A 13,386-nucleotide genomic window follows, 5' to 3' on the forward strand; every position below is an offset into this window, starting at 1 on the left:
CATCCACTGGCTGCTTTAGTGAGAGCACTTTCAGGGGAGGAGTGTGGCTTAGACGTGGGCTGAAAAGTGCACGTGAGGTGAGGAAATACACCGCAGTGTATAGGTGACTTTTTCAAGAACCTGGGCTATAAAAGGAAGGAGAGAGAAAGACGGTATTATGTGGGGGAGAACCAGGGGATGCGGGGTGGTGTTGGCTGTATTTTTAGATAAGAGAATTAAGCATATTTCAGAGCTGTTGGGGAGAAGCCCATCAAGGGACAGTTAGAGACAGAAGAGGGAGAGGGGATCAGGATTAACAGAGGATTCCTGATATGAGCAAAGACACTGGGGTCCACAGCAGAGGGCAAGGTTGACCTCGCACTGGAGGAGTGACACTTCTTCCATGGTGGTGACAAAGGAGGACTGATGGCTGCAGGCGCACAGATATTTTAGTGGGAGGGTGAGGTGGCTCGTACCAGATGGCTGCCAGCTGCCCTGTGTGGCAGGAGACAAACTCAGCTCTGAGAGTCAGCCATGGGGCAGGGGTTGAGGTCTGCGGGGGCGGTGTTCTAGAGAACAGGAGCAGCGCTGGCCAGGGTAGCATGGTGGGCCCGGCTGAGGAGGGAGGTGCAACCCACTCCCAGTGCCCCTGTCTCCCGGGTGTGACCTCATCCAGCCTCCATGCAGTGGGCAGGCAGCTGGATTCGTGCATCAGAAGGATAACACGGCACAGGAGTTTAGGGTATTGGTAGGAGAGAGATGAAACGGGCCATAGAATCCAGGCTGGACAGAGAGGTAAGTGCAAGCAGAGAAGTGACCACAGGGTGCAGAGAAAGTCAAAGGCAATGAGCTTCCAAGGAGAGAAAGTGGGTGAATTTGGAGCAAGAAACACTTGGGGTTCCAAAGACAGACGCTTGGGCCCTCGGGGTGCATGGAGCTTAGCGGGGATGAAGACGTAAGCAAACGGGACAATCCCTGCCGCATGATTCTCTCGCCAAGACCAGGCCTGCACCCAGGAAAAGGAAAAGAAATGCAAAGAGGAGCATGGGGCATGGATGGAATGGTAATAACCCCACTTCTTTGTGATTAGGTAGGGCATTATGCAAAGAATTGAGAATCTGAACTTTTGGGAAATCTTGCTTTGAAATCTCACTTCTAAAGAAACTCATTCCTGTAAAAGAAAGATGTAACAGGAAAGAGACATGATCCGCTAGAGGAAGCCAGAAGTTAACTACATACAATTTGAGATTTAGCTTTGAATTCTGCTCTTACCTGCCACGGATTTGCCATATGATGTAATAATAGAACTTTTTTAACTATAATGCACAGCAGCTAAGGTTTACTGGAAGCACCTGGTCCCTATATGCCAGGCACAATGCGGAGAACCGTGCACATGTTTTTCACTGAATTCTCACAACTCTGAGGCAGAAACCATTATTATCCCTGTTTTACTAATGGGGGAACTGAGACCTAGAGAGGTAAGCAGGGAGCTGGGTCTGCTTATCATTACTCCTAATTTTTCAGATAAGGATGGACAATGCCATTTGCGACATTATGGGAAGGGAACCATAACAACGATGGTACAGCTCACCTAAATTCAAAATAATAATTTTCACTGCATGAATGCACCAGTTTGGTTAAAAATTTTTTGAAATCTCAATACCAACCCGGGGGCCTAGGCGGCCCTTTCGGTTAAGCAACAGACTTCAGCTCAGGTCATGATCTTGTGGTTTGTGAGTTCAAGCCCCACATCAGGCTCCGTGCTGACAGTGCAGAGCCTGCTTGGAACTCTCTCTCTCTCTCTCCCCCCCTGCCCCTCTGCACCTTGCGCGCGCGTGCTCTCTCTCAAAATAAATAAATAAAAACAAAATCTCAATACGAACCTATGTTTCTCTGGATTAGCATGCACTCCCTCTCCTTTGTGGAAAAACGGCTTCTGCTTGAAACGCCAAAGTCAAAGCAGTATTTATTCCTCCCCATGTCAAACAAAGTGCAGTTGAATACTGTTCTCCTCTCTCCCAAGGTCAGGCTGTTTTCAGCCAGCCGAATGGTCCCTTCCCCAGGGCGTCTGGGGGCCTCCTTGAAGACCCCGATCACTCCCTGGACGAAGACGCACGGGGGAGGCAGCACCATCACCTCCACTGCCGACTCACACGTGAGTTCCGGCACCGTCACCAGTTTGTATCCAAATTTCTGGGCCAGGTCAATGGGTCCCGTGGAGGTAATGACCGAGTCTTGGCCGAGCAGCTTCAGCACCACAGTGACGTAGGCTTCCGGCCCCACGGGTGCACAGCCAAACTCAACCCACTGACCTTGAGAGAGTTGTGTCCTCTTGCTGGTTCTTATCTCCAGCGGCTGTCCTGGACTCGTTCTTGCCTCGGGAAGACTGTTGGTAAAGATGACATCCACCAAGATGTCAGGTTGGTCCGCAGGGAATGAGCACAGTGGTTGACTGGTAAAAAGGCCCACCTGGAAGGTGCCTTCTGCTGCCCTGGATGTCCTATTCAGGTCAACATGAAAGACAGGCCATTCCACCTTGAGAAAGGCACTTTGCTCCCACAGGTGGACTGGAGTGCTGTTGTCTGCCGCTTCTGGAGTCATGGTGAACCAGTAGTCCCCCGCCTCCTTGAAGTAGAAGCATTCGAACTCCAGTGTTCCCCGGGACTGGTTGGTCAGGAGGTATTTGGTGGTAACAGTCTGATTGGTGTTGGCCTCCAACAACAGGATAGATACATTCCTCAGCGTCCCATTAGCCCCACTGACATACTGGAAACCCACCGATACTGTATTGTTGCTTAGTGCTACATGGCCGGGCTTTCCCAAGAGGAGGTATTCAGCTTCTGCAAGAACTGAAATGAAATGGTGAGAATTGGTTTTACAAAGGGATCTTTGAGTAGCACTGTTGGAGACATGAAAGAAAGCAGCACTTTAAACATAAGAGAAGTGTGAAACTCAGCCAAAGGGTGCGTTGAGTGATGCTGAGTGCGGATTCTGTTAGTTGGGCACCTGCACTGTTTTCATTCTAAAGTGGCTCTGCACGTTCATCCTCTTTCATGGTTATGCTTAAAACAAGGAATTAGAGATAAATACCCTGAATTCACCACATTCAGCAAAGCAACACATCTGCAATGAAAATCTATAAAGCAAGAGTAACAATTGATCATTCTCAAGATGTAAATCCAATACCTTACTTTTCTCATTTTAATTTGTTAAAAAGAAAAGGGGGGGGGGAAGCCCTACATGGAGACATTTGCCCCCCAGGACGGCAAACCCAGACTTCATAGTTTCAACCTACCTGGGTTGAATCTGGGAATCTGAAATTTCTTGCACTAGAGAGGTTATCTCCATGATAAAAAATACCTGCTAAAGACACCCAACTCCCTCCCCCCCCCCCCCGCAAAAAAGACATCTTGGCCTGAAAATAATCCCTTCTGTTCTTTTGCTAATAACTTCTTGCCCCACCCTCCTTCCCATAAAAACCTTCCATTTTGTGCAACTTTTAGGACCATCGCTACTTGCTAGATGGGACGCTGCCTGATTCAGGAATTGCTTCATAAAGCCAATTAGATCTTCAAATTCACTCAGTTGAGTTTTGTTGTGTTTTGTTTTGATAAATCATAGTCTGGTGTCTAGGTATTTGGGGGAAATGGATAAACAGTAAAGTGAGAAAACTTGATTTGCATGATGCAATACAGATGGCTGTAGATGACTTAAAATGGAAGACATAAATATGCTTCCAAGTTATTTTCTGATATTCAAGCCAAGTACTTAAGCATTTCCACCAGTAAAGGAACCAGTGCCCTTGGTTCGTATGAAGCAGAAATTTTTAGATGAATAAGAATTGCTGACACTTTCTTCTGCACAGGTCATCCAAGGGATAGAGCGAATGTTTATGAAATAGCCAGGCTTCTCGGCAATTTTAGTGACATCACAGTAACCATTGCTAGCCTCGATGTGATAGATGACTGCTAGCCCACAACTATCACTCAGTTAAGATCAATCATATCTTTTTAAAAAAGAAACCCATCAGAGCAGCTCAAGTAAAGAGTGGACACAGACACACAGGAATCCTTGTTTCTATTTTGAATCCTATCCAAATACATATCAAAGGAGACAGCATTTGGCAGGGCAACAATCAGCGGGCCCATGGCTAGGGTAAGAAACAATTCTGGATTTAAGGCACTCCAGGGTTCTTTTGGCTTGAAAAATAACATGTGTGAGCATGAATTTATTATTCTTATTGTGATTATCTTATACATACATAATATACACATATCATGGCATACATATATGTCCAAAGGCCATCAAAGTGTTATCTGGGCTGGTGGTCTTTAAATATACCCTTACGTGTATTCGGTTAATGATCATTAGAATCAGTACGTGAATATATTGGCACATAGAGGGGTTTTTTTGTGTTTTTTTGAACGTTTATTTATTTATTTTTGTGAAAGAGAGAGACAGAGACAGAGCATGAGCAGGGTACTGGCACAGAGAGAGGGAGACACAGAATCTAAGCAGGCTCCAGGCTCTGAGCTGTCAGCACAGAGACTGGATGCGAGTCTCAAACCGCATCTCACGAACATGAGCCGTGAGATCGGGACCTGAATCAATGTCGGACGCTTAACGACTGAGCCCCCCACATGCCCCTGTTTTTCCTTTTTAAACAGCTCAGTGCTTTACACATTTCTTATTTGAGATGAGATGAAATCAAATATATAAAACTTGGATAGACTGGAATGCTTGATCAACACTTGCTTGAAAACCATAATAGAATGAAGGTTTTGTTGTTTTTTTTTTTCTTTTTTTCTTTTTCCTTCAGTTAAAATGGAAGTTGAGAGATACTCTCTTTTGGAGGGAGAGAAGTCAAAGTTGAGGAAGGGTGCTGATTCTGACACAGCTGTGCCTGGTTCAGAGGCCACCCAGCACCTATTTGTAAACAGGTGCCTAAAGAGGAGTTAAGACGGAGGAAGGAGTTAAGACTGAGAACAAAGATCAGATTGACTTGAATCTCATGGGGCAGGACAGTTTTTAATGCATTTTAAGATTGAGACCACACACAACTTAGGATAACTAACAAACATGATAGAGATTGTCAACCAGGCAAATAAGACTCTGATTTGATGGGCATCCAATAAATTGAAAAGACACACAGGCCCAGTCAGTAATGGAGAAAAAAGATACAGTTGATGGGTTCCAGCAGCCCAGAGAGCAGGTGTACTGAGGAGTACTGAGGAGAGACCTTGCTTTACTATAGAACACTTATTTTCATAGACAAGAATACATCCTCATTTAAAAAACTACAATTCAATTGTACCACATTCTGGCTACCACAGTGTACTTTTCTCCATTCTTTTAGTTCGCCTCTCCCCATTCCTTTATTTAAAGTAATTGGTGTCTATGGGGCGCCTGGGTGGCGCAGTCGGTTAAGCGTCCGACTTCAACCAGGTCACGATCTCACGGTCCGTGAGTTAGAGCCCCGCGTCGGGCTCTGGGCTGATGGCTCAGAGCCTGGAGCCTGTTTCCGATTCTGTGTCTCCCTCTCTCTCTGCCCCTCGCCCGTTCATGCTCTGTCTCTCTCTGTCCCAAAAATAAATAAACGTTGAAAAAAAAAATTTAAAAAAAAATAATAAAGTAATTGGTGTCTCAATATAAGCATGTTGCATTAAAAACAACTGTTAATGGTATATTTTGATCAATATCAAATGGGGAGGGAAAAAACCCAGGTCTAGGAAAATACTTCCTTTTCCATTAGCAGCATGTGCACTCAACTTCTATGTTATTTTATGCTCATTGAACTTTTATTCTCATATTCCAGTAAGATATTTACTCTCAATGACAAACATCCTTGCACACTGTGTACAAATGGAAAATTCTGATGTCTTTATCATTACGAAACCAAGGACACTTTTGTAATTTTTTGTATGAGGCTGTTGTTACACATGGAGTGATAGGGATTTTAACAAGGGATGAATAACATTAAGATAATTGAATCCCAGGCTCATTTTCAACAAATCAAGCATCTTCTTGTTTATTTTATTTTTTTTTTTAATTTTTTTTAACGTTTATTTATTTTTGAGATAGAGAGACAGAGCATGAATGGGGGAGGGTCAGAGAGAGGGAGACACAGAATCCGAAACAGGCTCCAGGCTCTGAGCTGTCAGCACAGAGCCCGATGCGGGGCTCGAACTCATGGACTGCGAGATCATGACCTGAGCCGAAGTCGGCCTCCCAACTGACTGAGCCACCCAGGCACCCCAAGCATCTTCTTGTTTAAATAAACTTCTTCAAATGAAAAGGCTGAGGAAGGCGATTCAATGGACAAAATGAACAGTCCACACTCTGGTCCAGTTATGTGGATGTGTCACTGATATCACACAAGCCATGATCCCTTGGATCATGTTTCTTCAATTTGAAAACAATTTCCACTCTTATACCATGAACTGCTTAGATGTCTATGAAATATTTGGAAATCATCAAAAGAAAAGTAGTATATTATTGAATCTGTTAAGGTTCAGTAGTTGCATAAAACTCTCTGAGTAACGAACTCAATTTTCAGTTGAAACAAAGTGAATAAAGAGAAGTAACAGTAATCACCTACTCTAGGCTCAGACAAGGTGTTTTCCCTTTCCTATTTTATCATCACAACAGCGCTGTGATGTCAACAAGAAACTTGTCCAAGGCAAACAATTGGCAAGGACAGAAATTTGGACTGGTTCCAAAGATATTTTAACAGCAAAACTCTCCTGTAAAGTGAAATCAAACGGAGAATCCCAATTAAAAACAAACAAACAAACAAACAACCACACATTCATGTGTGTCTGAGAGTTTTAATGTATAATACCGAATTACTAGGACATCAGTCAAAGAAAATTCAACATAACATGCTTGTCTCCAGTTTGCTTAAATGAAAATGAGGGGCACTTGGGTGGCTCGGGTTATGATCTCATGGTTCATGGGTTCAAGCCCCACATCAGGCTCTGTGCTGACAACTCAGAGCCTGGAGCCTGCTTCGGATTCTGTGTCTCCCTTTCTCTGCCTGTATCCCTATGCATGCTCTGTCTGTCTCTCTCAAAAATAAATAAACATTAAAAATTTTCAAAAAATTAATAAATGAAATGCCTTTTTTTAAATTCTCTTTTTAAAGGCTTAAAAATATATTTAAAGGGAATTTTGCATCAATATATATAGAACCTTAAGAGAACCCAGGGTTGCAAGGATTCCAGTTTAAAAGGTACTGCACTATAGACGTGCCCTGCCTCCTTCATGCAGGGTCATCAACATCCATGCATTTATAAACCCCACATTTATGTTTCTTCATTGACACTGACAGCATGATGTATACTTAATAATACTCACCATAGTCACAAAGTACCACCAAGAGTAGATTTGAAAAGTCTTTCAACATTTGTTTCATTCTGATCAGCAAAATCCCAGGTCTTTGGTCTCCTCATGTCCTTTCTCACATCCAAACTGTGTTTTTTTTGTGCTTTTTTTTTCAAAAACACCTGAAATTAGAATCTCAAAAAATGATGCCTCTGTTCAATGTGATTCACAAAATAGTAATCATGAAATGGCAAAACCATTCTGAGAAGTCAAACTTCATGGGTGCCACTGAAAATAGGGAGGACATTAATTTTCCCCGGGGAAATGACTTGTGCTTGTATGTCCCTTTGGTTCCATTACAGCTCACCTGTTAAGCACATGCAGGTGTGTCCAACACCAAGCTTATTTTTGCAAAACACCAAGTCTCTTATCTTTGTAACACATGCTTAAGTGGAGAGTTTATGTGCTGAATTTCATCAAAGTTAAGAGCCAGTCTGGATAATACACTTTCACCTATTTGTTTGGCATTTTCGCGCCAATCAATTTGCTAAAATTTTGCCAAATTTTCATTTTGCACTGTGCTTCATTGACCGGGCTCGCTTCTACAAATGGACTTACAACCACTGTCTTTCCTGCATGTTATCTGGATTGCTTCATTTCTTAATGCCTAGGAGCTATATCAAAACTATCAAGCCTTTTAAAAAGATACTCAGAGTGTTGCATTTAAATGTGAACTCCCTGTGACACTGACTTCCATTGTTTAGGGTACTCTCAAGAGAAAACAGATAAATAACAATTATCATCTTCTGTCAGTTTCCCAATACTTGTTGCTGTCAGTAATGCATCAGGAGGCAGATGATTTCATGCAGCAGTCTTGCCAGACCACCTAGGAGGGTAGGAAATACCTTGCTGGCCTGTGCTTCAGACGATTTGTGGGAGGGGGCACTTACTTTGTCTATAAATAGACTAGTCTATAAATAGACTAGACTGTAGAATAAGATTCAGGGCCCTTGTCAATTTTTTTCAATTGAAATCTACTAAACTATGGGCTAGTAAGCATAATCAACCAGGTCTTTTCTTAATGTTTACATTTCCCCATTATCCACAGTTAGTCTATTTTAATAATATACTATATTCCAAATATATATGTACATCTCTTCAGAAAAGACAGAAATTAATGGAATTAAAAGGCCTGTTGAAATAAAAAAAAAAAAATCCACGGGGGGGGGGGGGGGGACGGATTTGTCTCTATTAGCTTTCTTTCAGTAGGAGTTGGTTGAACAAAGGAAACACTGTACTTCCTCAAAGGGAAACAGAGATTTGAAGTGTAATTAGGCAGATGATTAAGGGTCACTCCCCTCCCCAACATAAAAAGAAAATTCCACTTTGCTGGAATTAGGCATAGATTTGACCCAATCTTTTCCTTGAACCTGGACTGGGAAACATGGTCGAAGACAGCAGGTGAACATCTCCGTATCCCCCAGGCAAGTTTGGGCACTTACGGCAATAAAACGCTTCCTTTTGAATTACTGATACTCAAGTAACCAGAGTAAGGAGGGGCAAGGATCCCTGGCTCCCAAAAGTTGAATGGGCTCCTCCCAAATTGCTTGATTTTCCATGATAACCATTTTTTAAAGAAGCTCCTAATCGCAACTGATGTTGTGATTGTAACACATTTTCCTTCTTATAAAAATGATGAGTAAAACACAGAATAGTGTGATAATCTGTATTTAGAACTGAATGGAAATGGAAAAATAAACCTACCTAAAAATCATAAGGATTTTTAAAATGTTCTTAAGCTTTTGAAAATAAATGCTTAAGTTTTACTAGCCCATTCACTAATTTGAAGACCTTAAGAGAGCACCCCACAATGGAATGGAACGCTGGGTAAAAAGCACATTTTTTTAAAAAATAAGATTCCTTCCTTCCTCTCTCTCTTTTTACTTTGTTTGCTTATTGTCTTCCAACATGTTGTTCCCAAAACCAAGACTATCTACTTTTACACTGTTTGGCTTGAGAATCATTTTGAGAAAATAAAAACTTACGTCTATTTTACACACATTTAAAAACACTTCTATAGAGCATTCAGACATAAACATTTACAGAAAAATTCCAAATGCATCAGCTAGAGGGTAGGGAGAAGCAGTCAATATTTTCAGTGGCTAATGGCATCACGCCGAGCTCAGAGCCCCTGCTTTTGCTGAAACCAGTTAAGATTGATTCCTACGTTGTCTTCATTGCTGCGGAAAAAGAAAGGCAATTAACCTAAACTCTACTAGGACCAGTGATTTATCGAAGAATTAAAGGGAAAAGAAAAAGAAGCAAAGTGACTCTATCCCTTCTGACAAACGGGCACACGCTCGTGTGCATCCATCTAATAATAATATTTATTAACCGGAAATCCCTAGTTCCAAAGCAGCCTGTGTAAACAGGCATTATTTATACACTCAGTGCAGTGGCTCTGCCCTGGTCCCACGGACTGGACGCAGCTTCCCTAGGAGGCTGTGCGCTCCCCACATCTACAGTTTCCCAAAGGCCTGCAAGTCAAGTTCATGCCTGGAAATCTAGCCCTGCCCAAGTTGTCAGCACAGAGCTCCATGAAAATGAGGACGGTTCTGAACTGCTGAAATCTCATACAGTGTGTACCCCAGAAAAGATTTCTTTCTGGAAATAGCCAAACTTGTTCAGAAACGCGGAGCACCCCCAAGACGCTATCTTTCAAGGGTCCCAACCCATCGGACTCAACACCAGGCTGCAGCCAGCCTGCGTCTCCCGCCGACACCTGTGACAAGAGAGCCGGGACTCCGAGACGCGCAGACGGACACTTTCTACAGAGTATCCCCTGGGGCGGAGGCTGAGCACCCAGCGGCGGAGGGAGCTGCCACAGCACCTCCACCTGCGCTCCGAGCGGGCGGGGAGGGCGGGGCGGGCAGGGTCCGAGGAGTATTGCCCGACCCCCCACCCCCACCCCCACCCCCCGGAGCCGCCGGGGACTCCGGCAGCACAGCAGCGCCCACGGGGGCTGGGGGACAGCAGGGTCTTCCTACCTCTCGGGACCGGCGGGCGCAGCGGCCAGAGCTGGGGCGAGCGAGCCGGGCGGCGGGCGGCGGGCGGCGGGCGGCGGGCTGGTGGCCTCAGGGGCCGCGAGGAAACGCGCAGAGCATCCCGCGTCCCGGGACTGCCCGCCTGAGCCCGCTGGCGCTCGGCTCCGCTGCCCCGCCCAGGCCCGCCCCCGACGGACGGCGCAGGGAGGGCGGCACCGGAGGGCGGGGGGCCGGGCAGCGGGCGAAGTCAACCCCACCCGCTCTGGGCTGCGCATCCTCCCAAGCGCGCGCGGCCGGCGGAGCCTCGGGAAGCCGGGCAGAGCCCCGACGCGTCCTCGCCCGCGGCCCACGGCCCACGGCCCACGGCCGGGGCCAAGGGCGAGCCACGGTCTCCCCTCATTCCGATTCAGTCACTTCTCCCCCGGTGTCATTTTCTTCTGGGGACCACAAAAGTAGGTCATCCAAGTGGCCTAACTGGTGGGCAGTAAACTTTGGCTTCCCAAATGTTCTTGGGGATTGTCAAAAGAGAATCAGGTCAAGTGCATCTCAGTTTCGATTTTTCTCTCTCAGGAGCCAGAGTTGGTTTAATTGAAAACATAAAAAGTGACATTTAATAAACTCTTAATTCTCAGGTGTTAAAGTTGTCTTTTGAAAAGAATGCTAGAGGATAGAGTTGCACCTTAACAGCTGTGCTTGGTTTTCAGTACACGGGGAAAAAAATGTGAATAGTTTCCCATTTGCTTTTCTTTTACGCAAAACATACCATTTTACAGACAAAAGTAGTGTGTGGTAATAGAAATCAGAACATAGTGGTGGCCTCTAGGGAGCAGGTGACTGGAAAGAGGCACCAGGGAACTTTGGGGATGTCAGATATGTTCTGTTGGCTGGGGTGTGAGTTACATGATCTATTACGCATTTGTTAAAATGCGTCCATCTTAAGATCTGTGCATTTCACTGAAATTTTACCTCAATTTTTCAAACAAAAATACAGCATTTGCAGGTGCTTGAATCCGTCACTTAATCTTTGAAAAGATAGCACAATTCCTTGATTATCAGAGTTATCAGAGGTTGTCCGAGGTACCAAATTTGCTAAGTACTTATCTTGTCCAATAATTAATCCTATCAGTACCAACTCAATCCATCCAAGCTTTCACTGACAGAATCGTCTAGTCCAACATCCATTCATCAGCTCAAGTTGGGATTTCTTTTCAAATACATGCCACAGTCCTTGGCGTTTTTGAAAGTAAAAGCTCAACATAAAGAATGGGCTTTGGAGTTATAGAAAGCTTCGTTCTAGCCCTACCTCAGTAACCTTGGCAAACACTTAATCCCTCCTCTCCCCCAGGTGTACTGACGTAGTGTGGTGACGAAGAGGAATATATATATGGAAAGCAACTTGCTCTGCATTAATCTTGCAGACACACACTCTCCCTACAAATCTACCCTTGGAATTTAGGAGGACCTAAATCCAGGTACAAGTGACTGGATCAGTGCACTTGGACACTTTTTAAGTAACAGCTGTATTGAGATGCTTGGTCATTTTTGTCTTAATCAGAATTCTTGTCAGACTGCATTTCTGTCTTTTTTGCACACGTAAGGGCGTAATTTTTGGTAAAGGAACGCGGCATAGGCATGTAGGGAAAAAAAGCTTCCAAAAGAACAGTGATATGGTCTTGCTGGGATTAATTAAAACAAGCTGCTGTCAAGGTACCTTTAATTCTCTTTCAGGGTCAGTGACTGGTCTAGTAATTTTGTGCAAATTGTGTAAAACGCATTCACAATCTCAACAGTGTCCTTTATACACATGGAGAGATCTTTTACTTCCTCAGATAATGCTCTGAGAGAAAAGCTTTAACTGACTCATGATTATCAGGACTCAAGGAAGAACACAAATGACCCAATTTTCACACTGTAATAACAAGATCTTACACGTGTGTTAACCTGATTTCTGGCGTGCTTCCCACATCATGGATATGCCCCATGTCATGTAAGACACAGTATCTCAGACGGGCTGAGTCCTGACAAGTCTGGTTGAGAAACCTCTTGGGCATATGGTAAAGGACACAGACTTAGGTTTGCGAGTAAATTCATGACACATCATAATCCAAAAATCATTCAAGTATTCAGCTAATACTTAACTAGGAACCTACCATGTACAATCACTGACCGAAACCAGAAAAGATTTAAAAGATTCAATTATATGAATCTTTGAGTTTTATTTTGTTTTGATGTTCTTATTTATTTTTGAAGGAGAGAGAGAGCATGAGCGGGGGAAGAGCAGAGAGAGAGGGAGACACAGAATCCAAAGCAGGCTCCAGGCTCTGAGCTGTCAGCACAAAGCCCGATGCGGGGCTCGAACTCATGAACTGTGAGATATGACCTGAGCTGAAGTCGGATGTTTAACCGACTGAGCCACCGAGGCACCCATTGAATCTTTGAACTTTAAAGAAACCCAATTCCTCTATTTTTTTATGGCTCCAAGACAAAATATAGTCATGTACACAGGACAGATAATAACTATTATGGAATTTAGAAATAGAGTCATATACTGAAAACAGATTTTTCTAAAGCAGGTAGGAATGAGCACAGTATGATAATTGGGGTGGAGATGGAGAAGTGAATGGGGAAACAGTTAAGAAAGGGAAGTCTGCAGAGTCAAAGGAAGTATGCCCCAGGAACGGGAAGGGGCACACCTCATGCTGTTCCTCTAACCCAACAGCCTCCACTTACTGACGATCTCTTGGTCCTTGTGAGCCTAGTTTATGAGGCTCTTCCTCTCCCACAAGAACTAAAGGATCCTCCTTCTGTCTTGCACAGCATGTACCTGTGCCCCTTCCATGACACGTACTTCATTCGATCTTCAGGTAAGGTTGTTTACATGTCTATTTCCCTAACGGCGCCACCCTTTTAAAGGCTGGGACTGTATCTTATTCATTTTGTTTCCACCCCCCACCGGCGGCCCACGTAATTCCTCACACAGTCAATATGGATTTTTAACAAAAAATTTTTTTATTGAATTGAATGGGAGATAAAGTAGGAT

The 13,386-nt window shown here is 44.1% G+C and overlaps 1 protein-coding gene across 4 annotated transcripts in view; it reads right to left on the minus strand.

Annotated features, from left to right (window-relative positions):
* Positions 1-10,505, minus strand: part of THSD1 (thrombospondin type 1 domain containing 1) — a 29,886-nt gene extending 19,381 nt beyond the window's left edge. Inside the window, exons 1-3 of one of the 4 annotated variants that reach the window (XM_040448308.1) lie at positions 10,350-10,505; positions 7,336-7,484; positions 1,863-2,828 (exon numbers count right to left, since the gene is read on the minus strand). In XM_040448308.1, coding sequence (XP_040304242.1) covers positions 1,863-2,828; positions 7,336-7,393 — 1,024 coding nt within the window. In that variant the 5' untranslated portion in view covers positions 7,394-7,484; positions 10,350-10,505. Of the gene's footprint in view, positions 1-1,862; positions 2,829-7,335; positions 10,178-10,349 lie in introns of those variants that run through there. The other 3 variants (XM_040448310.1, XM_040448311.1, XM_040448312.1) reach the window with 3 other exon arrangements.
* Between the last annotated feature and the right edge of the window lie 2,881 nt (positions 10,506-13,386).

Source organism: Herpailurus yagouaroundi, unplaced genomic scaffold, assembly GCF_014898765.1.
Source record: "Herpailurus yagouaroundi ecotype Mexico unplaced genomic scaffold, PumYag 197, whole genome shotgun sequence".
Lineage (NCBI taxonomy): Eukaryota > Metazoa > Chordata > Mammalia > Carnivora > Felidae > Herpailurus > Herpailurus yagouaroundi.